At 46.6% G+C, this 26,329-nt stretch overlaps 2 protein-coding genes and 3 non-coding genes across 19 annotated transcripts; 2 read left to right on the top strand and 3 right to left on the bottom strand.

Annotated features, from left to right (window-relative positions):
* Positions 1 to 135: 135 nt before the first annotated feature.
* On the bottom strand, positions 136 to 26,329 carry ARMH1 (armadillo like helical domain containing 1). 10 transcript variants are annotated; one of them, XR_014885359.1, is made up of 14 exons: positions 26,236 to 26,269; positions 25,897 to 26,112; positions 24,355 to 24,572; positions 23,920 to 23,988; positions 23,363 to 23,529; positions 22,586 to 22,782; positions 22,330 to 22,414; positions 21,087 to 21,191; positions 20,889 to 20,958; positions 19,468 to 19,597; positions 18,683 to 18,760; positions 17,977 to 18,085; positions 1,031 to 4,572; positions 136 to 763 (listed from the first exon to the last, which is right to left on the bottom strand). XR_014885359.1 is itself a non-coding variant. In XM_085232318.1 (13 exons), the coding sequence occupies exons 2-13, from the start codon at positions 25,972 to 25,974 to the stop codon at positions 4,391 to 4,393; spliced, it is 1,488 nt and encodes a 495-aa protein (XP_085088444.1). In that variant the 5' UTR covers positions 25,975 to 26,112; positions 26,236 to 26,269; the 3' UTR covers positions 136 to 4,390. The 10 variants fall into 10 exon arrangements, 9 of the variants coding, with proteins under 9 accessions (XP_085088444.1, XP_085088449.1, XP_085088445.1 ...); XM_085232318.1 differs by having other exon boundaries at positions 136 to 4,572; XM_085232321.1 differs by lacking the exons at positions 136 to 763; positions 1,031 to 4,572 and adding an exon at positions 4,603 to 4,807.
* On the top strand, positions 1,225 to 1,339 carry LOC116217025 (U5 spliceosomal RNA). The gene has a single exon (XR_004160862.1). It is a non-coding gene; the product is annotated as a U5 spliceosomal RNA (small nuclear RNA).
* On the top strand, positions 2,288 to 17,318 carry KIF2C (kinesin family member 2C). 6 transcript variants are annotated; one of them, XM_019618811.3, is made up of 22 exons: positions 2,288 to 2,426; positions 2,520 to 2,614; positions 3,439 to 3,543; positions 3,765 to 3,813; positions 5,444 to 5,491; positions 6,467 to 6,586; positions 7,308 to 7,424; positions 7,706 to 7,806; positions 7,937 to 8,032; positions 9,210 to 9,264; positions 9,351 to 9,513; positions 9,777 to 9,867; positions 10,341 to 10,404; positions 11,169 to 11,260; positions 11,462 to 11,604; positions 12,912 to 13,116; positions 13,572 to 13,682; positions 14,115 to 14,182; positions 15,581 to 15,674; positions 15,753 to 15,869; positions 16,237 to 16,363; positions 16,626 to 17,318. In XM_019618811.3, exons 1-22 carry the CDS (start codon positions 2,363 to 2,365, stop codon positions 16,703 to 16,705), a joined length of 2,205 nt encoding a protein of 734 aa, XP_019474356.1. In that variant the 5' UTR covers positions 2,288 to 2,362; the 3' UTR covers positions 16,706 to 17,318. The 6 variants fall into 6 exon arrangements, with proteins under 6 accessions (XP_019474356.1, XP_019474353.1, XP_085088443.1 ...); XM_019618808.3 differs by having other exon boundaries at positions 7,308 to 7,484; XM_085232317.1 differs by lacking the exon at positions 5,444 to 5,491.
* On the bottom strand, positions 21,287 to 21,401 carry LOC116217019 (U5 spliceosomal RNA). The gene has a single exon (XR_004160856.2). It is a non-coding gene; the product is annotated as a U5 spliceosomal RNA (small nuclear RNA).
* On the bottom strand, positions 21,913 to 22,027 carry LOC116217008 (U5 spliceosomal RNA). Its single transcript, XR_004160845.1, has one exon. It is a non-coding gene; the product is annotated as a U5 spliceosomal RNA (small nuclear RNA).

Genomic DNA, 26,329 nt, shown 5'->3' with positions numbered 1-26,329 from the left:
ACCAGTGCAGGTGAAAAGCAGAACAAGCACGAATGTCATGGGAAATTCTGAGTGTCGTGGAATTTTTGAGGCTTCCCTTTGGCAGAGCTATCCTTATTGTGATTAATAACAGAACGAGCACGAGTGTCATGGATCTTTTGAAATCTCCACTTAGACCGAGCTATAGAACGAGCATGAGTGCCATAGGATTGAGGCTTCCATTTTGCAGAGCTATCCCACTGCTGCTTAGATAAAACAAGCACGAGTGTCGTGGCATTTCTGAGTGTCGTGGGATTTTTGGAGGCTTCCCTCCGGTGGAGCTTTTTCACCACTGTAGGCGAAAAGCAGAACAAGCACAGATATCATGAGAATTTTTGAATGTCATGGAATTTCAGAGGCTTCCCTTCTGTGGAGCCTCTCACCACTGCTTTGGTGGAGCCTTTTTACCATTGCTGGTGAATAGCAGAACAAGCACGAGTGTCACGGAACTTCGGGAATCTCTACTTAGATCGAGCTGTAGAACGAGCACGAGTGATGTGGGATTTTGCAGGCTTCTCTTCTGGAGAGCTATCCCACTGCTGCTTAAATACAACAAGCAGAATGTCGTGGGGTTTTTGAGTGTCGTGAAGTATTTGGAGGCTTCCCTTCTGTGGAGCCTCCCACCGTTGTTTCGGTGGAGCCTTTTCACTGCTGCAGGTGAAAATCAGAACAAGCACGAATGTCGTGGGAATCTCTGAGTGTCGTGGAATTGTTGAGGCTTCTCTTCGGCGGAGCGATCTCACTGCTGCTTAATAACAGAGCGAGCGTTTCGGCTGTGCTGTTTGCCGATAACGGAACGTCCCGAGTTCACTCAGTTTCAGCAGCCCAGCCCCCATAGCACAGCCCCGCACATCGCTCCCCAAGCAGCCGCGCCCCGCCCCGCCCCGCTCCCGCCCCCGCCATTCCGTTCCGTTCCATTCGGCGCCGCGCGGCACCGCCCCAACCTGAGCGCGGGGGCGATGGCGCCTCCTCATTAGCATAGGGCAAATTAGCATGCAACTTATTAGCATACCCCGCGTGCAGCCCGCGGACACGCGCGCCTCGCCGGGCTCCGCCGATCCGCGAGTGAGCGGCCGCCGGGATCGGACGGGGCGGGACGGGGCGGTGCAGAGCCGGGCTGAGCCGGGAGGAGCGGAGGAGGGCAGGACGCCGTGTGCTGGGGGCGGCGGGCCGGCAGGGGGCACGGGGCCGGGAAGGGGTGGGGCTATACTCTGGTTTCTCTTCAGATCGTATAAATCTTTCGCCTTTTACTAAAGATTTCCGTGGAGAGGAACAAGCACGAGTGTCGTGGAATTTTTTGAGGCTCCGCTTCGGCGGAGCTATCCCTGTGGTGGTTAATGATAGAACAAGCCCGAGTGTCGTGGAAGTCCTGCAATGTCTGCTTAGACTGAGCTGCTGGTTAAGCGCAGAATGAGCGGAGTGTCGTGGGATCATTGGAGGCTTCCCTTCTGTGGAGCCTCTCACCGTTTCTGGGGAAAAGTAGAACAAGCAGGAAAGTCATGGAACCTTTTGAGTGTCGTGGAATTTCAGAGGCTTCCCTTCTGTGGTGCCTCTCACCGTTGCTTCAGTGGAGCCTTTTCACCATTGCAGGTGAAAAGCAGAACAAGCACGAATGTCGTGAGAATCTCTGAGTGTCGTGGAATTTTTGAAGCTTCCCTTCACCGGAGCTATCTTTACTGTGATTAATAACAGAATAAGCACGAGTGTCGTGGGATGTTTTGAGTGTCGTGGAATTTTGGTGGTGCCTTTCACCATTGCTTCGATGGAGCCTTTTCACTATTGCAGGTAAAAAGCAGAACAAGCACGAATGTCGTGAGATCATTTGAGTGTCGTGAAATTTTGGAGGCTTCGCTTCTCTGGAGCCTTTCATCGTTGTTTCGGTGGAGCCTTTTCACCACTGCAGGTGAAAAGCAGATCAAGCACGAATGTCTTGGGAAATTCTGAGTGTCGTGGAATAATCTGAGGCGCCGGTTTGGCGGCGCGATCCCTCTGCTGGTCAGTAAGAGAACCAAAAAAAACCGTTATGCTCCTCGCTCTCTACAGCGCTCCCCGCCCGCCCGGCGCAGCACAGACTCACACTGCAGACGACTTTCCCCTCGGTCCCAGTGGCGGCGTTTGCGCATGCGCGCTGCCGCCCTTTCGCTCCGAACCGCACTTCCCGGCCCGCACCGCGCTGCCGAGACCCCTCCTCCCTCGCTGTGACTGCCGGCCCCCCCACGCGCAAGGCACTCTGGGACTCGTGGTCCCCCCCCGCGTTCTCCCGGTAGCCCCCGCGGCGCGCGGCGTTTAAACGAGCGGCCGTTGCCCGTCTGCGCGTGCCGCTGCTGGGACGGAGCGCCGCGCCATGGATCCGCGGCTTTACCGCCACGTTTGTCCCGGGCGCGTCGTCAACGTCCAGCGCAGCAACGGTGAGCAGCAGGGCGAGGCTTCGGGGCGGCGGGGTCTTTGCCGCGGGGTCGGGCGGCGGCGTTCGCAGCTCCTTCCGACTTTCCTCCTTTCAGGTCTGATCCACAAAGCGACGGTGAAGGCGGTGGACGCGCAGCAGCGCTCCGTGTCGGTGGAGTGGTGCGAGGCGGGCGTCGTCAAGGGCAAGGAGGTGAGGGCTGGCGCTCCTGCTGGCGTTGTCCGCGGGTTTGCAGCACGCGGCGCTGCTCTCGGCCCCGCGTCGCCGGGCGGCTGCTGGGCACGGCCTGCCTGCAGGGCATCCTGCACGCCGCGGTGCGCTGCTCCCCGCGCGCTGCTGCTCAGCTGGTTGCGTTCCGTGCCGGCGGCTGTGAAAGCGCTGCTGTTTTTGCACGAGAGCCCTTCGGGCGTGGAGCGACTGAAACGAGAGGGCCGGGACCCTCGGCGCTGCCCCGGTCGCTGTGGAATGCTGCGCATTGTGATGGGACGGGCGGGATCTGTGCGGGCTGGCGGACTGTGACTTTGCTGGGTGGGGCGGGCGGGAGGCGCAGCTGGACCTGCATGGACTCACTTGTGGCTGTCAATGAGAATGCAGGTGCGTTGGCTTGTGGATTAAATGCTGAACCCTTCCTTTCCCCGGGTCTAAGTAGCTCTTTGAAGTTTATTTCAGTAAGCGCAGTCACAGTCACCTCTTAATGCTCTGCTAGCACAGAAGTCACTGAGATTTACTAAGATTAGCCGTAAGAGATTAAAAGCACTTGATGTGCTTTGCCTATCTTTTGTGCTCGCAGAGCTCTTCTATGGCACCTGCAGAGCTGCGTGGTGTTTGGCAGATGAGGGTAAATGGCATAACTAGCGTGTTTATTCTAGCACGCCTGGATGTAGGCTACTCAAATAGAATTTTAACTGTTGTCTTGCCCTTAAGGGCAATTTTAGTGTTTGGTTCAGGTTTATTTGCCTGTCCTGAAAGTCAACATTAAAAAAAGAAAATGTCAGATCTTCTCTTTGCTCTTGCAGATTGAGATTGATGATGTGATAACATTAAATCCTGAGTTAGCAGAAGAACTACCCACTGCAGAAGTGAAAGAGAACCTTCCTTTGCAAGAGAATGTAACGGTGCAGGTAAGTGCTTTAGTCTCCCCGCAGTAATGTGACCGCGGCACACTTAAAACCAGGTCTTGTTATAAATAATGCTGTTGGTCTTACAAGTTGGAGACATCTGACTTTGTGTTCTGTCTCGCAGACTTTAATCAGAAATCCTTGCTGCGTTAATGCTGTTCTGTAGTGCTGTCCTTTGTGTTCATGGCTTATTCTTATTATTAATAGCTCTCATTGTTTTCCAGAAACAGAAGCGTAGATCAACTCTTTCAAAAATCCCTGCTCCACGGGAAGGTGAGAAAATGTTGTTCAGTTACATCCCTGTGAAACAGTGGTCTTCCATTGTGGCCATGGTATTCCATTTTAGGCAGTGCTAAAGACAGCATACCAGTTTGTACCAACGCTTCACGCTCCTGAGTGCAGAACCTTTGCCAGCCAATTGCTCTCCTGTTCCTGTGAGCTGGGATTTTTCGTTATGTTGCCCTTTTCTGCAGCGCTGTTGTAGTTATTCTTTGACATGGCTTTAAATGTTGCTAGGAAGTTCCTGCTGCTGTGAGGTTTAAAGTTTTGGATGTAGCTTTGCAAACGGGAGAAGTTAAGCGACAGTTATTATGCCAAAAAAGTGTCAAAATGACAACAGAAAGTGCAAGAAAGAAATAGCAGCATCAAATGGCATCTCCTCTTCAAATGGTCCCCGTGGGCAGCAACTGTTCCTGGAGACAATTCAGACTAGGCAGCTGAAGTGCTAGCTGGTGTGCCTTAGCTCGGTGATTTTTGTCTGTACAGTGTTCTGAGCAAAGACAGATGAGAAAAAGTAAAAGTGCAGGGCTTTTAAGGAATTGTTTTTCTTGAGGTGTGGGAGTTAGGAGATTCATGTGTTTTTCATCTTTTTAGATAGCTGTTGTTCTTGAGTTGCAAGTGACAGTGTTACAGGTCTATTTATAATACAGTTGAGTGATGCTGATGTCAGCTGACTGCAGATTAATGTCATAGCTGGCCAAAACTTTTGCTTTTCTATGAATTGTGAATGGCTGCATTTGTCTGGCCTTCTTGCTGTATACAATGCAAGAGAAGGGAAATTAATATTGGAAATCAGCAGTACAAATCCCCTTGTACCTGAGAGAGAGGAGTAGTCCAAGAAACTCAATATGTCAAAAGTTGTTCTGTACTAGAGCATGCTGATCTTTCTCAAATGCAGAGAATTCTCCATAGATCTTGTGAATTGGCAGGAAAAATGATGTGGTAAAGTAGTGATGATCTCTAGACAAATCAGTTAATGGACAGCCAGCTGGAAAAATAAAGATGTTTTAATTCAGACATTGACTGATGGGGGGTGGGGAGGGAATGTCCTCACAGAGGTTGCTGCTTTCCTGATGTATAAAATCTAATTACAAATTTGAAGTGTGTGTTGCCTTTGCTTCTGGCACAGTCTTGTCCCTGATGACCTGCTCAGAGTGCTGGAGGGAAGCCATTTATCAGTCATCAAATATTATCTATATTATAGTTGCACAACGTGAGTGTCAGGAAGCAATTCTCATAGCAAACTGTGTACTGCACCAATTAGGAAGCTAATGTTGACTTCAGGAGTCAGTCCTTAGACTAAACAAATCAAAGATCAGAAGGTGTCTGTCTCCTCATTAAAGGAAATGAGAGAAGCAGTGCTTTTAGGATGAACTTGAAAACAGATGATGTCTAAGTTCTGTGAAGCAGTAAGAATTTTAGAAGATGCTGTATATTCTCTGTACAGAAATGACTTGAATCCAAACCACTGAAGTGGAGCAAATCCTCTGGCATGTGTGTCTGTCTAGGAGCACTATGAAAAGTGCTGAGTTGTGATGACATCAGGTCTGGGCATGTTTGACAAAAGGAAATGGAATAACATACCATCTGAGTATAATGAAACTGATTCTTTTTGTTCTTAAAGTTGCAGCAGTGACATCTAATGTCTCTGCACCTGAGCAGAAGATTGCAGGTAAAAATTTTAACACATGAGCACTGAATTTCATGGGCACAATTGTAAGGAATTTGATCCAGAATTGAAGTTGAGATTTATTTCACATTAAGTATAATTTCCTTTGAAATCATAGTGATTAATTCTGGATAAATTCTTGTGACTCCTGGAGGTTAGTTCTGGTTTTCATAGCACACTTCTATTTTTCATACCAGATTTGCTTTCTTTATGTTCTGTTGAGGTGTATGTTCCTATCCTTTCCCTAGGAAGCTCTGCAAGTGGTTTGTTCTCAGTGAGAGAACAAAACCTTAGGTAGTCTCCATTGCCACATGCTTCAAAAAGGCACTTTGTGAAGATTTCATATTGTGATTGTGTAGAGTCCTTAGAGCTGAGAGCTGAAACTAGTGTCATTAAGCTGCCACTCCGCTGTGGCACCCCATGCTCTCTCTGTATTGGGCTTGGGTTTGTGATAGGTGTATCCAGCCCTTGACCAGTTTTATCTTTGGATGTGGAAGAAATGATTTTTGGCTTGCCCTTCCTAGATATAGATAACTCAATCTGAAGTCCGAAAAGCAAAATAGTGGTATAGCCTTGGATAAATTCATTTTAAGCAGCTGCCAGATTGCAATTCTGCTGTCACCATCAGTTAGTTTGTAGCCTGCAGGTGTGAAGCTTCAGAGGATTTTTCCATTTGTCTGTGATGTAACTACCTCCTTCCTAGGTCTTAAGATTTGGAACAGCCATATCAGTGAATCCCTAGTGATATCTGAAAAGAAATTCACTGAAGCTGCAAATCTGGAATGAAATATTTGTTTTTCTGTGGTGGTCACTTCTCACCCACCTACCTTTCCAGCATTGCTTTATCGCAGACTTTGCTAATGTTTCAAATTTGGAAACGGTCCTTTTAATCACAGCCTGCACATCTGAATACATAATTATTTTCAAATGCCTGAGTCTCTGATACGCAATGCTGACCTTGAATTTCTGTTTCCAAAGCTGTGCGGGGCCGTTCTAGGATGTCTGTCATCACAGAATCTCAGCACAACCTCCAGGAAAATGAGATGGGGGTGGATCCCTGTACTTCTACACAAATAAGAAACAACTTGGCAGTTCCTGGTGAGTGGAGAAAGCACCTAGAGAATTGCTGATACGAAGCAATATGCTTTCCATGTATTTAAGTAAACTACCTATCTAGGAATAGGAGCAGCCCCTAGCCCTTCACATATAAAGCAAGGGGGAGGTCCCATGCTGTGTAAATATTTGGGGCTTCTGCTTGAAGGAATTATTGAAGGACATGGGAAACAGTGTTGTTGAAGAACAGCGTACTTCCTTAACCAGGCAGCTGCAGCAGGTCTTGTGGGTTAATGTGGTACCTGCTTAACAGCATCGAGTAGCATTCACAGGGCAAGCAGGAAGCAAAGTGCCTTGGTACTGCTCACAACAGGCTCTGACTACACTGGCAGTAGTCCTACATATGCTGGTTGAGTGAAGCAAGAACTTGAGCCTGCTTGAATTACTGTGAAACTGCAGTTATCTATCTTGACCAGACCTTCTGCATGAACAGCTGTGCATATGCCTCATGAATTAAGTTTTCTGAAGACATTCAAACAAGAGGTTTGATATTAACTTCCTATCTAGCTGATGTGGCATTGATTTGTAGCTTTGAATAAAATCTGGATTTAAAAACAATTATTTGCATGCAAGCTTTAGCTTATTCTCTGAACCAATCCAGAATTGGAGCAGAGGAATACCTGAGATCTGTAAGACTTCACAAATAACAAACAGTTCTTAATCTTTGGGTTCCACTTATTGTCTTTGGTCTGGCTTCTTTCTGCAGCTGGCCGAACCAGGGCTAGTAGGCTGCGCTGTGTTCCAGAAATTGTGCTTCCAAATGGAAATGGCATTACAGAGGATAATCTGCCTTCTGCTAGAATAAGCTCTTCACAGAGCCCAGGTACCAGGGAGCAGCGGGGTACCAGGGAGCAGTGGCTAAGAACTGATTCACCAGTCAGTGGTGCGTCACTGTGCTACTTTGTATGCTCTTAAACTAGCACTTTGAAAAGGTGGCTTTGGCAGTAAGACTGGATGTCTTAAGTATTTTTATGATAAATGTGTAATTCTATCATAGTGGTATCTCCTTAGAAATTCCGCCCTTAGAGTGACAGGGTGGTGTAAAATGTGTTTAAAACATAGGGTGAAAATTTAACTAAAGGAGATGCTTTTGTTTTTATCTAGTTCGAAGAAAATCTAACATCGTAAAAGAGATGGAGAAGATGAAAAACAAGAGAGAAGAAAAGAGAGCTCAACTTACTGAAATCAGGACAAAACGTGCACAGGTGTAGTACTATACCAGTAAGGAGATACTATAGGACAGCATACTGTGGTAGTTAAAACCAAAATGTATTTATATATATTGCTATAATGGGCTAACTACCTTTGATTTTGTTTTTTTTTTTTTACATGCAGGAAATTGACAGCAGTTGTCCAAACTGGGAGTTTGCACGGATGATCAGGGAATTCAGAGCAACTTTAGACTGCCAGCCAGTATCTCTATCTGACCCAGTAAGGAAATATTGAGGCCACTGACTGCAGCACAGATTATTTGGCTTATTTATTTTATATCGAGGGTTGTAGCATATGAGCACATTAGTGCATCACAGCTCCTGGGAAATCCTGAGCATACTGTGATCCTGAGGCACCTGGTAGTAAATGTGAGGTCATTAACCTGTCCAATTTAGGATAAGCTGCCTTGCATTAGTTTGCATAGGGTAATGTCAGAGAGATTGCCCTTTGAAGATTATCATGCAATGTTTTGTGTGTAACATCAGTGTGTGTTTTTTTTTTTTAGAGCTTGTAAATGGCAGACATAGTAGTTTGATTTACTTTATATATAGGTATGAATAAATAAAACAGACTATTACCCTGTAACATACTGTTATCATATATAAGTTGTACAGTGAGTGACTTTAAACTAGGTCATAAAGTAAGATAGCAGAAGTTAAGGTCAAATTACAAAAAGCAAGCTCAGCAGAGATCTTCAGCAAACTTGGAGGTGGTGTTGTTTAATACTTGAGAAGCAGCAGTCTTTGCCTAGCTAAAGCCTTGCTATAGTCAGTGAGAAATGACAGCGTTAGGTCCAAACAAGTAGGTGCTGATGACTGTAGAACACTGCGTGGTTTCTGTACCTGCATCTGACAAAGCTGAAAACCAAATATTGCTGCGTGACAGAAGATGAACTTGTCATTTTCTACTTTCTGCTTCCATCAGTGTGGTAGGCACTTTTCCAGACTCAACTAATGTGCAGCTGTACTGCCTATGTAGATAAACTTATTACATCAGTGAAGAACTTCTGATCTTAAAATACATCCAGAGGTAAATTAAAATAACAGTTTTTACCTGAGCCTGGCTGCAGCAGTAATATCAGGTCTTGCTGGACAGCTGGCCAGCAATTGAATATGTTATTGATCCCACTACAGTATGTTTGGGATACTTTAGCATAGGAGCACTTCTGCATGATATGCTGAGTACGCTACTCAAAGGCAAACTGCTCATAGTGTTCCTTCTGTGTTTGATGGACTTCAAGACTGACCTTACTGCATGAGTTGTACTCTTCCTTAGCACCTCTCAGAAATTAATCGGTGCATATAAAAGTTGATGTGAGGAAGCATGAAATTTTTCCTCTGTAATTCTAAGTAGGTGAAACAGGAATGTAATTACTTGTTTTCCTAATTTTTCTTAGATAGAAGAACATAGAATTTGTGTGTGTGTTAGGAAGCGCCCTCTGAATAAACAAGGTGAGTGTGCTCCAGATCAGGGCTGCTCTGTCAGCAGTTTGATGTGGCTTATTCATGTTAAAACTGAGTCTCTTTTCTGTCAACAGAAATAAACAAAAAGGAATGTGATGTGATTACTGTTCCAAGCAAGTGTGTCCTTCTGGTGCACGAGCCAAAGCAGAAAGTGGACCTAACAAAATACCTTGAAACCCAAACATTTAGATTTGACTTTTCATTTGATGAATGTGCTTCTAATGAAATGGTGTACAGGTAATGCTTTCTTTTCACTGGAATGACCTTCAAGATAAAAAGCATTGAGCTACAGCTCGGTGACAGCCTGGCTTAAACTGCTACCTGAAACAAATATAAAATTCCTTTCTGGAGGAAACCAAACAACTAAAATGTCTAACACAGTTTTTGCATGGCCTTGCTAAATTATCTAAGGATTTGCTTTTATTTGCTTCTGTAGGAAAACTGATAAAGTAGGATGTGAAATGCTTGCCTTAACAGTCTCTTATCTTCTGAATATCCAGGTTCACTGCTAGGCCTCTTGTACAGACAATCTTTGAGGGTGGAAAAGCAACATGTTTTGCATATGGTCAGACGGGCAGTGGCAAGACGCATGTAAGTTGTTTTTTTTTTTTTCCTCCGAAGAATCAGATTTTATAGGTTTAGATAAAGTATGTTGAAGTTCTTTGTTATAGGATTATACAAGGAGCTTGGATCTTGAGGGTTTTGTCATTAAACTGTTAATAGTTTTAGTTGTTAATCCTCCTTTTCTGTAGCTTTAAGTATTTCTTCTGAAGTTGTGAAGAAAACCATGTCTTCTTCCTCTTGGAGGAACAGCTCCTTTGAACTCTAATGGAATAGCCAGCACTCTGGAGCCTTACAGGCATTTAACTGACACTTTGCATGGTCTAAATCTCATCTCTAAACTGACAGGGAAACAGCAAATAACTTAACTGTATTGCTGTAATCATCTCATTCACATCAGACCGTATACATGATAACTTCCTAGTTGTTCTTGGGATTAAAATCGGATTGCCTGCCTTGCTTTTGAGCTGCACTTTACTTCTGATGGCCTTTTCTTTTAATAGACTATGGGTGGAGACTTCTCTGGGAGAGCACAGAATGCCTCAAAAGGCATATATGCTTTTGCATGTAAGTTGATTCTTAAGATATGAAAATCAAATTTGTGCATGCTTTTCTCAAATAGATATGCTTTGTTTTTATAGGATTACTTAAAATGTTTCTGATAAAAGATGCATAGAGTACTTAAGTTCTGATTAATAAGCGGGGCTGTTTACAGCAGGAGATGCAAAAATAAAAAAAAAGCACACAAAATGTTCACAGGAAGCAGGTGCTTATAAGCCCCTCCTTGATGTAATGCCTAGAAAGTATCGCAAACTGTTCTCTATTCTACTTTTCTTATAGAAAGGCATATTGTAAAACTGTTGGTGCAGCAAGTCAGTTGAAGTTCAATCAAAGGGTCAACTGTTTTGGTATATCATCTCCAGCAGCATGGAAGTGCTGTCTAGGTTCTCTGCAGGAAGCATTTCAAACAAATACTTGGCTTTTGCAGGCCTGTCCAAAGCAATAACAGATCCTGATGTTCCCCACGTCAGGGGGATGTGTGTGCAGTTTTTACTTACGCTGATCTTATTAGGTCAGCAAGAGTTGCTGTCTGCAGGTAATATTAGCAGTAGAAGCATCCATATTCCTGTTTTCAGTTCCTGGATGACAGTGCTGCTGAAACTGGTTTCCAGATGGTAGCATGTCACTAACTGTTTCATTAGAATTTGCTTAGGATGACTGTCATTAAGCTGCTAGTCACTGCTTAATGGCAAGTGATAATCAGCAGTAGTTCAATAGCAACTAGGACATGTTTTAAACTAGTTAATTAAGTTCCTGTCTTCCTTCACCAGCACAAGATGTCTTCTTCCTTCTAAGCCAGCCCAGGTACAGGAGTCAGGACCTGGAAGTCTATGTGACTTTCTTTGAAATATATAATGGAAAGGTAAGACTTCTTGTTTTCTTTTAATCCTGGCCTGGTTCTGGCTGTGTATTTTACACGTAGCTGAATTAAACATACTTTTTTTGTAGTCTGTTAAGCCTCTGTTAAATGTGATGTTCCTGTACAGCTTTCTGTAAAGCCAGTACAGGCTACCTGCAAGGAGTCTTTGTTCAAATTTGCCTCAATCTTATTGCCTGAATATAGGTGTTTGATCTCTTGAATAAGAAGGCAAAGCTTCGAGTCCTGGAGGATGGCAAGCAGCAGGTTCAGGTTGTTGGTCTGCAAGAAAAACAAGTAAACTGTGCTGAAGATGTCATCAGAATGATTGAGATGGGCAGTGCTTGCAGGTTTGATGCCTTAAAACAAAAAGAAAGCATTTGTGTCTTGTACCTCTGTGTCTGCAAAAAGTGATTCTTGTAGCTGGTGTTTGGATTTCAAACAGGGAGCCTATAGTTCCCAGTAGCAGACAGGCACTGATCTGCACCTCTGCATGAAAACAAGGGGATTACAGAATGAAAGACTAGCAGGCATGGATTTAGTCTTTCTTCCATAGTGGCCACATCTTCACGCATCTCCAGAAGAGAGGAAATATTTGCATCAGAGCAGCCTTTCCCTTATGGTCACATCTAGGAAGCAGGCAGACTGCGCTTTAGAAGTATCAGCTAGTATACTGGAGCATAAGTTGCTCCCTGAAAGTGTGTGAGATCAAGGAAGAGCAGCTGGCATCAAGCTGTAGTTGCGAAAGTACTTAGGATTAACTGCAGGCCAGATAAGCTGTTCTGATAGCAGCAAAAAGGCTACATGTCATTTGAAGATCTCTAAGGAATCCTTGAGAGGAGTTGCTGTGGTCTTGGCTGCTCAGTTTGGCAGGCCTGGCTGTAAACTGTGATTGGAGCGTCTCTACCATTGCACTGGTATGTCTTTTAATCAGGGGCTAGGTTCTGTATTAACAAGTCTTAGCTGTCTAATAAGATATACCTACTATGGAAATATTACTTGGCCAAGAAGAACTTGGCTACTGTATTACATTGCATATACAGATATGTGCATCCTGAAAGTTCCACTAATGCTCTGCTGTGCATCCTCTTTTGGATGATGTTTCAGCCAGGAACTGTTGAATGTTTCAAGCTCCTGCCTCTCTCAACAGTATTTCAGGCAACCCCCTTCTCTCTTCACCTGGGAGAGGGATGTGGGTGGGACTACAAGCCTGCCAGCCCTCTTAGGGAACAAATGGTAGTGTGAAAGTCACAGTGAGGTTTATGGTATGGCAGACTCAATCCCTAGCAGTGAAAGGCAGGAACAGTTGCACAGCAGAGGCTAAGCAGCAAGTCTGCTTGGCTGAAGAAAGGGATTTACAATGACTGCAGTGTGCTAGCACAGCTAATGTTTAGTGGCAAGAAAATGCTGGGCTGAAGGTATTTCTTCCAGCTCTAAATGTGTATGAGGTATTAGCAGTCAGAAAGTTATTCTTATGTAGGCTGAGTTGAGCTGGGCAGCATGATAACAGAAGTGATGCCATAATTCATGCAAACCTGAGGTACTGCTGTGCGGGTTAAAGAACTTAATTAAATGGCTGCAGGTCTTCTTTAATGCTGTTGGGACCTTTGAATCTCCAGTGATGCAGTTCTGACACTTGTTTGCATCTTTGCTGTAGGACATCTGGGCAGACTTTTGCAAATGCTAGCTCTTCGCGGTCACATGCCTGCTTCCAAATCATACTACGGCAGAGAGGGAAACTGGTTGGCAAATTTTCCTTGGTGGATTTGGCAGGAAATGAGAGAGGTGCAGACACATCTAGTGCTGATCGACAGACACGAATGGAAGGTGCAGAAATCAATAAAAGCTTGCTGGCTTTAAAGGTGAGCTATAGCTCAGAGAGCAAATGGTGCTAGTCAACACAGGATTTTGTTTAACTTTGAGGTAATCTACTCTGTTTCTTTCCAGTGCAAGGGAAAAGAACAGGCAAAAGGATCTTAGTTTTGTATTTTAATAACCCTGAAAATGATACGTATTTTATTTTCTCTTAGTATGTTTCTAGGAAATCAGTATAGTTCACAGTCTCGTCAAGTCTAACCCTGTCACAGCCATTTTAAGCTTCATTCAAGTTGTCTTGTTTGTGTTTCTGTTGTTTTCTACACATGATGGATATTGGGTATCTTGTGACAATCAGATATGTGGAGTGTACTCAAAAGGCTAGGAAGCGTGTACAGATCGATAGAGATGATTCTTCTCCAGCCTGCTGGTGGCTGTAGCTTGCAGAGCTGCTTAAAGAAGAGATGCAGATACTACACTCACACGACTTGTCTTTTCTTAGGAATGTATCAGAGCTTTAGGCCAGAACAAATCTCATACTCCTTTCCGTGAAAGCAAGTTGACCCAGGTGCTAAGGGACTCTTTCATAGGAACAAACTCAAGGACCTGTATGGTAAGTATGTTTGTGAAACAGTTAAACCCACTCACTGTTGGCGAGTGTTGCAATTTGACCAGATAGCTGCATGCTCCTCTTCTAGAAGGATGGGATTTTAGTATTAAATCTTGAGTGAACTGTGTTCCAGTCTCAGTAGGAATAAGGCAGCACAAGTCATTTTCATACAGTGGATCTACAGTAGTGTATAGTGTGCTCTCAAAGCACACTTACTTCCTGGGAAGGTGCAGCACCACAGGTGCACAAAAAGTCAGTGGAAAACTGGATACAGCCACTGGCATGCTCCATAGGAGCCATATAGAAAAACAGATGTGGCCATATCTTAACTCTGGCCCTTTTCCTTAACATGTCCCAGCTGCCTAATGAGATCTGCAGGGCCAATAGCTTGAGCGAAAGGCAGATGTGGAACTCACTGTGGCTTTCTGTTTGCAGATAGCAATGATTTCTCCAGGCATGAGTTCATGCGAGTACACCTTAAACACATTGAGATATGCTGACAGGTATGACTTTCTGACTTGGGGTTCTACTGTTATTGCAGAATATGTTTTGACTGTCTGTCTGTCTTCAAAGGAAGAGTATCTCATGTTAGACTTCAAACTGCCCTGTTTTTTGTAGAAAGTGTACCCTGTCGGCAGTGCCCTGAATGGTGACCTCCATCCATAGTGCGCACTAAGAATATGGCTGCTGTATTACATTCCCTGACATAACCCTACAGATCATGCAGAACAACACTAGGTGTTTACTGTGGACTTTAATATGAGCTAGTAGGGTATGATACCACTTGAATGAAGTCTAGAGAACTCAGGTGCTTGGTAGCAAATGATGGGAGTGTGGATTTGAATGCTCCATGGTTGGTCTTGGGCATCTGTAAGACACATTTGCAGGAACAGATCTCTAGAGTTCCCTGGGGGTCTTGCTGAACTCTGGAATACCTGTGAAGAGCAGCATTTACATCTCTCTGGTGAAATGATGAGTGAAAAAAGATAGGCAGACTCTGGTTGCAGGGAAAGCAGTTTGTATTTTGAATCTCATCACAACAGCTAAAGAAACAGCTAAAGCCTTCCCTCTTTCACTAGGATCAGTGGTATTTCCTTGCTGATGCTGTGTTGCGTGGCTCTGTATGGTGGCTGCAGAGTCTGCGACTTTTGTCCTATGTTAACAAGACAAAACTTGCATATTTCAGCCTTGGTAGCTTTCTTTCATTTATGTCATAAAAGGCCTCTTGGCTTTTTTTTGATGGACAGTCATTCCTGATCACCTGAAAGCACAAGACAAAATGAAGCATCTGACTTGCACTGTGCTTCGCTTGCTCCCATTGGCTTCACTGCTGGTGCACAAGGCAAGTTCAGGCCACTGGAAAGGGAATATGTAGGCTAAAACTCACTGAAAGTATGAAGCTGACGACAGTAAGTGGGATGAAGCGCCTAGCTGATGCTTGACATCTACTCCTAGCTCCATGTCATCAGCCATGACTTTTGTCCTTATTACAGGCCTATTCTAGCATGGAGAGTTTTTTTTTTTTTTGAGGCAGAGAAGGAAACCACCTTACTCCTTTTCTTTCTATACAAAGTCCTCTTAGTTGATTGTGACAGACCAAGCTGCTGTGTCTCTGTGAAAGGCTTTACTGGCAGTTAGTATTGTGTACTTCAGCACTTCTCTCCAGGAGAGGTCCTAGTTTGATATGGCTAGACTGGATGTGGAAACAAACATCTTTCATCTTTCTTTCTCACAGCCCTTTGTTTCTATGTGAGCTTGCTCCAGGTGTGATAATGTTTGGAATTTCTTTTAATAAAGCCAAATGCTTCTTGCTGAACACTGATGAATTACAGCGGCTGCTTTGTGATATTATAGCCCTGAAATTGCTGAAAGATATTAAGTGGCAAATATTCTTGTTGCAGGGTGAAAGAGCTCAGTCCTCATAATGGAGGTGGTGAAACACAGAATCAAATGGAGATTGAGGAAACAGGAATGAGCTCAGGTCTTCGACACAGTGTATGTATGTGCAGTGGGCTGAAAAGATCTCAAAGCTGGAAACAACTTGCTGTTCTTACTTAAGTTGTTTTCTTGCAGCTGTCCAAGGATGAGGAGGAAGATCTTTCTCCCCACCTTTTTACTTTCCGTGAAGCTATGACTCAAATTGGTGAACGGGAGGAGAAGGTTGTAGAACAGCTTCGAGAACTGAGACAGGTAAAGAGGGAAGCCCAGCTCAAGATGCCTTGACATGTTGACAGCAGCTTGCTTTGTCTGAACCTAGTGCTACTGGGTAGGCCATGGGTTGTAATTAAATGGTATTACATTTCCCTTATTGCTGTGTTTTGTTCTTTTTTTTTCCTCCTGTGATTTCTTGCCCAACAGGTCAAACTGGGGAATTCTGGTGCTTGTGGCCAGCCAGTCCCTGTCTCTTCCACCTAGCAACTTCCATCTGCTGCTAATGAGCATAGACTGATAAAGTTGTCTGTGGAAGCTCAGCTCGGTTGCTTTGGTGTGCCAGATACATTGAAACTCGAATTTCTAGAAAATCAGTTTCTTACTATGTTCATTCTTGTAAATACAGAAAATGACAACTGAACTTGACTACCTCCTGGGAATCACAGAACAACCAGACTATGACCTTGAGATATTTGTGAGCAGAGCTAAGTACTTCATAGAAGAGAGCTCAAGAAACTTTCTTAGTGCCAGAGGTATGTTAATACTTTTTGAGATAGTGTCTACTCAGGAGGTGTGTCTTCAACCTGCACTTTCACTGATTTATTTATTTTTTTTTTTAAGAAGTAACACCAGCATATCTTATACCTCTGCTCACTCTCCTACACAATCACCAGGCTGCACTAGTCCTATTGTCTGCATTTTTCAGAGTAGAAAGGGCATCAGCTGAACTGCTAAGTGGAACAGTTGGGCCATGGAATTCAGTTTTCAGATCAATAACCCTCTCTTCCTTCACAGAAACACTGGATGCTCTGGAAGTAGCCATGCAACTAGAGGAGCAAGCCAGCAAGAAGATAAGAAAGCAGAGGCATCAGTAAATACAGCAAAACCTGGTTTGCAAGCAATCTTCTGTATGTCTTGAACATTTGTCAGTGGTTTGTGTAACTACTATTAAATGCAGTAGGGTGCCTGAGAGAAGAACACATTGCAGCCTATCTCTCTTCATGTCTTGTACCAGGGTACTCTGTAGAGACTCTGCTAGAAACCTCCCCTTCAAGGCCTGGGGGGAGGAGGGCTAAGAGTCTGCTAGATGTTTCATATCTGGTCCTTTATTAATGACAATGGACTTCTATTAGAGAAGTAGATACACATAACTTTCTAATGTACATGTAATTTTTGATTCCAGATGTGCTTGAAAACACTGCAAAACTTTTCTAGGAAGAAAATGGACTATATGTAATTGTTTTTAAAAAAAAAAAAAAACACAGTATTTTACAAAGTTTTTTCAATTAAATAAATGTTCCTGTATTTAATTAACTTCAACTTTAAAACATATTTCTTGCTGGTTTTTGCTAAAGTCTTAACAGTCCCTGAAGACTGTCTAGTGCTGTAGAGATACCCTGACTTCTTGGAGTAGATTTATTTTTGAAGTCTTTACACTTGTAATGTTTGCATAAAAATAATTTAAAATAAATGTTCTCTTTTAATTGAGATCTTGTGGTGTAGAACTTCCCAAGCAAGGGGGAAAAAGGGACACTCTAAACACGCCGCCTCCTACTTCTGTAAAGATTAATACGTTTCAGTGAGTGAATCAGCTCTTTTTAGCAGAAGGCAGGTAAGACTCTGTCACTCCCTCCCACCTAAGTAGTTTAGTAGGGCTTCAGCAGTGGCCCAGAATGTTAATTCATGTACTAGTCAACATGCTGCATAAAAAGCCATGTTCAGCAGTCTATCAGAACCTGTAGTTGAGAGCAGAAGAGTAAAGCTGCTACTGGCTCAGCTGTAGCAAGTTGGGATCCATGACCTTTGTGTGTGGCCTGGTCCAGATAGCCCCACACAGCTTATTCTCTGGAGGAGGACAAACAAATAGGAGATAGGTGATGCTGGTGGGTGCCTCTTATTTGTTCAATTCCCTGTAGGGATTATCTCCAGAAGGACAAAATTATCCCATGAACTCCAGTTCCAGTGTGTAGACATACAAATACCAGAGCACACAAAGACCAATCTATCATTACTCACTCTTGCCCTAGACCCCAGCCCTGGTCTCCTGGGCTGCCTTCTACCACAGACTATTCCCTTTAATTTTGTGGGAGATACTAGTCCAAAACAACTGGGACTCTTAAGTGACTGAGTCCAGTTCTATGCCTACCTTCTGCAGATTGCATCTTTGTCATGTCTTTGGAGCTGTCCACTAGATTGGAGACCAGTTCTTCAGCCTGGACTGGATCTATTTTTGTGTACCAGGTCTCAGGACAGTCCTGGAAGAGGCAGCAATAGAATTAGGTTATCTTGCAGTACCTGGTGCAGGATACTAAGACAGCAGCACAGTGAGTGCGAAAGGGCTGTTGGGCCCTACTGAGCTTAAATTAAAGCACAAGTCCCTTAGTCCTGCTGTTTCTGGTGTTACTACTCCTGGCTATGTCTAGTTTTGAACAGAGGTAGCTTGTGGTAAAACAAGAGGGATCTGGATGTAATGAAAAAAGTGCTGTCTCTGCCCTTCTTTGGACCCAATATGGCTTAGTGCTCTGTATCACCACTCTAGGAGCTAGAGGCAGGAGGGTCCTGGCTTTGCAGGAACTTGAGTCACCTCTTGTCACATTCTGACAGAGATCCTGCTGTTGCAGAAGTAGCAGGTGTCTGAGATCCATCCTTGCACTCTTCAGGGTTTGAACCAGAGAAATGATCTTTTTGAGCACGGCCTGAAGGCGAAAACTCCAAAGGGGGCTTGGTTCATTTCTGGGCTCTTACTCAAGACAGGATTTTTTCTCTAAGAGGAGTACAGTCCCTACACCTCTGCAAAACAGATCAAGTTCTTCTAGTGCAACTGATAAACTCTGTTAGGGAGGCATGCTTACCTTAAAGAGCTGGAACAGCATGTGTCCTACTGCCTTCCTTACATGCTCCTCCACAAAGGGGTATGTGCGGACAAAATACTGCAACAGAACAGAGAGTGAGTGTATGGGGATAAGGGGTGTGCATGCATGTGTATGGAGGTAGAACTTTATCTACAGAACTTGTTGGTCCTTGCTCTAAGCTCTACCTTATTCCACTCTGCTGTCCCCCATTGCCAGCTCACTGATAAGAGGAGGAAGGGTGCTGTCTGTCTTATCAAGTGGACAGTATACCGATCCTCTGCTTTACCAGATAGGTCACTCTGAGTAGCCTGATTCTCAGCCATCCCTCATTCTGTGCCTTTCCCACTGCTCACAGTATGGTCCTTCCTCTTCTTAGTCATCACAGATCTGTGCTGAGGCAGCCAGAGCTCTTTAGGCAGCACCAGCAGGACAAAGTAACCTGCTTATAATTCTGTACTAGTGTCTAGATTCAGGGAAACTACCTTGGTTAACCACTCAACTCTGTCTGTGCCAGCCCCCAGGGCAAGCTGCGGAGTAGAACAGGTGTGTGAGGGTGAACATTGGCTTCCCAGTACCCTCTTTGTGGTGGCTGGCAGGAGGAAGGCAAACAGAACAAGTAGTACAGCTATTTCCAGAATGAAGAGCCACTCCTGCCTTTGTGAAGTCTGTCTGCTGTGCTCAGAAACAAAAACCTCACTAAAACAGTGCATGGAGCATTTCTGTTCAAGCGTTCTGGAAAGAGACCGCATGCTATGATGTCATCCATTGTATACCATCACACTCACCTCCAGGGAGATGCTGGCATTTCTCTGGCTGAGTGGATAATCCAGGTTCCCCACCGCAACCATCAGGCCATGCACCACTTTTAGCTGGATCAGCTCTTCAGCCACTTCTGCTGACTCCTTGGCTAATATGCTGCAATAAGACAGGCCATCAACTTCTATCCTGTGCAGGGGAAGGGGCACATAATAAATTGAGCCTAGCCCTCTTGGTACAGATCTGGTGTGATCCCCATGGAGGCATCAACGGACAAAAGACAGAATCTCAAACATTTGACTGACTATGGATTGTCAATCACTTAGTGGTTGGTTTGTTTGTTTGTTTTTGGCTGAGAAACAGTTATTTAATTATTGGTAGGAGCTTCCTGGTGCATTATAAATTCTAGAAAGCTTCCTGCATGAATGTGAGGAACCCAGGGCTCCAAGTGGAACCACTACCAATATCATTGCTTTTGAGACTATGTCCCTGTTCCACTAAACTCATCTGCTTTTTAGAAATGTTCTCATAGCACTATCTTGTGGACGCTGCAGGAAATTCATAATAAATGCACAAACTTTAGCACAAGCAGCCAAATGTAAGGATTCTGTGGTCAATCACAGGTACTCATTCTTCCATTGGGTGGCTGAGGTCTCTGTGCTCTGTGCCAGAGACTCACTGCCTCCAATTAATTTTTTTTTCTTAAAATCTTACCTAAATCCCCTCTCTTTTAGCTTAAAGCCATTCCTCCTTGTTCTATCACTATCACACTGTGTAAAAAGTTGGTCCTCCTCCTACTTGTAAGCTCCCTTCAAGCAGTGGAAGGCTGTGATTAGGTGTCCCTGGAGCCTCCAGGGTAAACAAGCCCAGCTCCCTCAACCTTTCTTCTTAAAAGAGGTGCTCCATCTTTGTGGCCTCCTCTAGACCCACTCCAACAGCTCCACATCCCTCCTGTGCTGGGGGCCCCAGGCCTGGTGCTCCAGATGGGGCCTCACAAGGGCAGAGCAGAGGGGGATGGTCCCCTCCTTCTTCCTGCTGCCACCGCTGTTGATGCAGCCCAGGGTACAGCTGGCCTTCCAGGATGCAGGAGCGCAGTGCTGGCTCATGTCCTGCTTCCTGTCCAGCAGGACCCCCAAGCCCTTCTCTGCAGGGCTGCTCTCAAGGAGTCTGCACGTGTATATGGGATTGCCCCGACCCAAGTACAACACCCTGCACCTGGCATTGCTGAACCTCATCAGGCTCTCACGTGCCCGCTGTTCGAGTCTGTCCAGCTCCCTCTGGGTGACTTCCCTCCCTTCTATTGTGTCAACTGCACCACTCAGCCTGGTGTCATCAGATTCTGCTGAGGGTGCATTTGATCCCGCTATATGCTTCCAACTCAAAGGAAGATGTTTCTCTGCCTCCCCCACCCCCCGCATGCTCCCGTGGGTTTTACTCCAGGTTTCCTTACCCCACGGCTTTAGCAGCAGCTGCCTGCTGAACGTGGGCCGGCATCGGCTCCCTCGGGTGCAGCGTTGGGTCTGCAGGAGGAATACGAGGAACGCGAGAACGATGCTTTGACACATTTGTAAGACGCGAGGCCGTACGGTGCCACAGGCACAGCGCACACTGCGCGGGTCGCTGCAGCCTGCCGGAGCGCGGCTTTTACCTTCGGCACGAGCTTTGCTCCCGGGCGGGGTCAGCAGGGCCACCAGGCCGGGCAGCAGGGCGGGCGGGGCGCGGCGGGCCGCAAGGGCGTGCAGCAGCTGGGCGGCTGGGGAACAAGGGCGGCTGTAAGCGCCATCGTTGAGAGACGTGAGCGCCTAACACCGCTCCCGGCTTCGCTCTATTATTAACCACCACAGGGATAGCTCCGCCGAAGCGGAGCCTCAAAAAATTCCACGACACTCGTGCTTGTTCCTCTCCACGGAAATCTTTAGTAAAAGGCGAAAGATTTATACGATCTGAAGAGAAACCAGAGTATAACCCCTGCCCGTCACGGCCCCGTACCCACTGTCCGCCCGCCTCCCTTAGGACACGGCGACCCGCCCTGCTCCTCCCCACGCGGCGCAGTTCGGTGCTGCACAGCCCGACCCGGCACGGCATGGCACGGCACCGCACCGCCCCGTCAGTTCCCGGCGGACGCTCACGCGTGGGGCCTGCCGGAGCCCGGCGAGACGCGCGGGACCGCGCGCTGCACGCTGGGTATGCTAATGAGCCGCATGCTAATGAGCCGCATGCTAATGACAATGCGCCACTCCCCCCACGCTCAGATGAGGACGGTGCCTCGCGCCGCCGAACGGAACGGCGGGGGCGGACCCACAGTGCGGCGCGGGCGGGACTCGGGCTGTGCCGGAGGGCGGGACAGGCAGCACAGAACTGCGCTAACGAGGCCGAGAAGCAGAAAGCGAAAAGAAATCGGAATGTCCCAGTACCGACAAACGCTGAAGCGGCATAATAGAGAACCTCACTCTGTCATTAACCACAACAGGGATAGCTCCGCCGAAACGGAGCCTCAAAAAATTTCACGACACTCGTGCTTGTTCCTCTCCACGGAAATCTTTAGTAAAAGGCGAAAGATTTATACGATCTGAAGAGAAACCAGAGTATAACCCATTCTTTTCTCGGCCCTCATCCCCCTGCCCGCCCGCCTCTCTCAGCGCACGGCGATCTCCGCCCGTTCCGCTCCCCCCTCTTCTCCCGGCCCCGCACTGCCCCGCACTGCCCCCGGCTCCGCAAAGCCCCGCGTTGCCCCGGGGGAGCGGCGGCGCAGCACTGTGCGATCCAGACACTCCACCGCGGTGCACGCTGGGTATGCAAATCGGACGCATGTTAACGAGTCGCGGGCTAACGACCGCCCACGGAGCCCCGCGCGGACCTGCCCTGCCCCCAGGCAGCGGGACGGCTCGTACCTTCGTACTGCACCTCGGGGTGCGCCGAGCCCAGCACCGCCAGTAGCGGCGCCACTACAGCCGAGGGAGTCTCTCCCAGCAGCTCCTGTGGGACGAGGGAGGATTGCGGGTGCGTGCAGTGCTCCCCGCTGTCCCCCTATGGGTAGGGGGCAGCCCCAGCTAGTGCTGGGAATGGGGCCAGGCCTTTCTCTCTGGCATAACTGGTTTTCCAACTCCCGGGGGCACAAGGGAGGCACCCTTTGCCCCCATCACTCACCTGCATGCTGTGCAGTGTCTGCAGAGCCAGCTGCTGGGCATGAGGAGAACCGTGTGGCAACACTGCCAGCAGCCCGCTGTACACTTGGTTCTGGTACTTGGGGTTGCCGCGGCCCAGAGAGGCCAGCAGGATCTGCACCTCCTCCTGAGCCTCTGCTGAGCTGCAGGTGGCCAGCAGCTCAGCAAGGGATCGCACACCTGCATGAAGAAAAAGGTGCTAAGTTGCATGCCAGCAGCACTGCTAAGGATCCCTCTACTGCTCCACCTCTCTTGGAGAAAGCTATGACAGCAGGTATCACCTGCAACGTGAGGCATAATCCCAACTACAGAGCAATAAATGGTGTTTGGCTTCTACCATACAGGAGAAAAAAAAAGAACAGGAAAAAATATTCTACTGCTCTTTCAAAAGATATGTGCCACAAAAGCCTCAGCCTCCAACGGGGAAGGCTGGGAAGGTTTGCAGTAGGCAGCTGCAGGTAAGAATAGAAACTGTTGTGTGATTTTTTGCTGTAGCAGTTGTGAGCAGTGGGACAGCAATAGTGCATCAAAAGAAATGACTGTAAAGAAAGTGAGCTCATTAAAAACGGAGCGAGCAGATGAAATGTGACTGCTCAACAATAGCTGAGCTCTGAGCTCCCTCCAGCCAGCCCAACAGCTGCAGCTCTGCTGTCTGGCAGCAGAGGAAGGAGTGGCTCGGTGCTGCAAGCCCTGGGGCCAGAGGTCAGGGAGAACAGCCTCACCTGAATTAGGAAAAAGCACAGGTAGACACGCTGCCTACCGTAGCTTTCACAAATGAGCTCCTTGTACTTCCTGCCAGCATCTGCAATGAGCTGAAGCAGCTTTACAGACTCTCTTTTGTCCTCTTCTTTCAGGTGGTTCAGCCCTAGTATTTCCAGGAGCATCAAGACACCTCCAATCTCCAGAAATTCAATAATGTATCTGCGTCTGCATGGATGGAGGAACAAAGCCAAAAACGTCACCTGCTTTGGAGCACATCTTCCTGAGCGAACACACCTTGCTGTAGCAGTGCAATGGCACCTGGACACTGAAACACGAGGCACCTGAGGCTCAGCTGGGACAGAGTTTTACTGCCAGTGTGTCACCACCTACAGCTTTACCCCGTGCTCGTTTCAGATCTTAAACCACAGGCACAGAAAACCCCATCTCTGCACTCAGGCTTCCAGCATGCTCTTTCCACACTGTGCCAACCCAGTGGTTCTGGATATGGGCAAGCTGTGGATTTGGATTTGAGAGTATCTTATAGCAAGCCACAACCCCATTGCCTGCATGCTCCTTCCCCATAGTACCTCTCAGGCAGTGACATTCTGTACTCACCCGCTTGCAGCAGATAAGAAGACGCCAATGGACTTGAGCAGCTTGTTGATGCACGTGCTGTACATGTAGCTGTTTGATAAGGCTAAGGAGCGAATTACAGACTGTCTCAGTGTTCCCCAGGCAACTCTGGCAATGTGGGGGTCTGAACCTGGGTACTCTCTTTGTTAGAGGGAGCATGGACCTTCCTTTCAAAGGCATGCAGGGGTTCCTGATTCCAGGCTTCTAATTCTAGGTCCCTGAGAGACAGGCTATATTCAGTTCCATTTTCAGATGCTGTTTTTTTGTTTGTTTGTTTGTTTCTCCCCTGCAGCTGGATTTTTATACAGAAGCTTATTCTTTACACAGGTTTTTTTTTTTTTTTTTTGGTAGAGACCTTTCCCTTCCTTTCCATCCCACTACCATGTGCCACCTTTGGCTTTCCAAGGAAACAGATACGTCATCCTCAGCCATGCTGCCAGGCGAGCCAGAAACAAGCTAGCTCCCTGGGAGAACTCCAGCTCCAGCTCTGGTTCTGTCTTGCCATTATTGCTTCTAATGAAGTTGTCTAGGATGTGGCTTCGAGCAGCTTTGTGAGCATTGTCCCATTCTTGCAGGAAAATCATGAGCTTCCTGATGGCCTCCTGCTCTTTGACAGATGTCATGATCTCTTCTGCCTGGAGAAAAGTGAGAAAGAAGTTTAATAAAGGCCTTAAAAGTAGGGAAAAAAAAATCCATATTAAGGAACTACCATCATATTGAAGACCTCTGGAATTCTAGCCATTAATTGTATCTCATTTTCCTTTATACTCTATTCTGCTGTGTTAATACAGTCATTTTGATGTTACTAATTCTCCTCTCTTTGGTTTCTTGCTAGCCTCACAACAAGAACATTACCTCTCATATCTGACCTACCCAAAAGTAAGTAGGGTGACATGAGGGCACAGATAGGTGTGGATTCATGGGGAGTGACAGGGTCAATGGTCAATGCCTAGTAGTGCAGCGTGGCTCTCCTGTGAGTGCACTGAGCCGTTTGAACTGGGCCTAAATCCACTCCAGCAGGACATGTTTGGCCTTGGCAAAGGGAGAGTGCCTGGGGACCTTTGGCACGGTGGACTTTAGCTCTGTTTTGCTGTCGTCTAATTTCTGTGTGCTCATTCTGAGTTTTCAATAGTGCATCATGAAAAAGCTATGAATATCTGAAATAATAAGAGCTTTGTGGAAGAAAGCAGGAGATCCAGAAACACCCCTTGTCTGCACTGCCTCCAGTCCCATAAAGCAATCCGCACTTTACTGAATTACTTTGCCACACTTTTATTTCAGTCTGAAATCCCCCCAACCCACCCTGACCAACGTGAGCGTGCACTCAGCGGGGGCTGACATCCCCACGACACGCACCCCAAAATAACTTTCTACTGCTGTTACCAGAAGCTGCCTGAAAACCCGAGAGGTGGAAATGCATCTCGGCCGTGGGGAACAAACAAACAAACAAAGACTTCAGAAAGTTGGCTAAGAGGACTGAGAATGACGATGAGATGAAATTTCATTTGGGAATTAACGGCCTGTGCTCTGCAAAGAGCCCGTGTCCTTGGCAGGGCGTTCTCAGGATCTCCTTTGCGGGGAAGCAGGTTGAAAATAAATCCATTTGCCCAAAATAGTTGTGATTGAAAGTGTTATTAGCCATAACAAATGTTAGTGCTGACAGGAGAATGGCCTGCTAGGGGCCTCTGGTGAAACAGTCAAGTGAAAGTCATATTTCACATTATTGCAAGCATTTTCCTGTGATTTACAGAATATTTGTGAAACGTTACTTGCAAGGCACATGATTGATACGGAGAGAACAGCCAGCGAGCAGAGGGAGCCTGCATTTCACAGGGACCGTCTGCACAAAATTTACAGTCCCATAAAGAGCTGCTCTGTCCTCGGCAGAGATCTTGTTAAGAGAACTTTACAGCCTGAAACGTCCCCAAATTGATTCTAAATTAAGGCTTCTATATTTACGTTGGAGAAGCCGCCGGTATAACGCTGTCCTATTCGAAAGCCGCGCTCACAGCCGCTATTCAGAAATAGCAGCACCATGCTGAGGACGTGAGGGCGGTGGTGGCACGAAGGGCTGCCCGCCAATCCACGGCAAAGGAAAACGAGCTCAGAAAGGACGGCACCGGTCTGCTGGGGATGCAGTGCTCCATCAGTCCCTGGCTGCTGTCGTAACAGCCCCTGCTGACATAATACTCGTTCATTCGATGCTACAACGTGTCCTGAAAATAATTTAACGATCGCCGCCCCACGGCCCGCCCGCCCTACAGCCCCTCACGACCCGCCCGGCCCCGAGGCCCTCACCTTCCCGCGATGGGCGGACACCCGCCGAATAACCGACACCAGTCCGGCCAATCCTCGCACGCCGCGGCCTCCTATCGGACCAATAGGAGGGAGA

The sequence above is a fragment of the Meleagris gallopavo genome, chromosome 10, assembly GCF_905368555.1.
Source record: "Meleagris gallopavo chromosome 10, MGAL_WU_HG_1.1, whole genome shotgun sequence".
NCBI lineage: Eukaryota > Metazoa > Chordata > Aves > Galliformes > Phasianidae > Meleagris > Meleagris gallopavo.
Note: the sequence above shows the minus strand (reverse complement) of the source record. Positions and strands in the feature narration are given on the sequence as shown.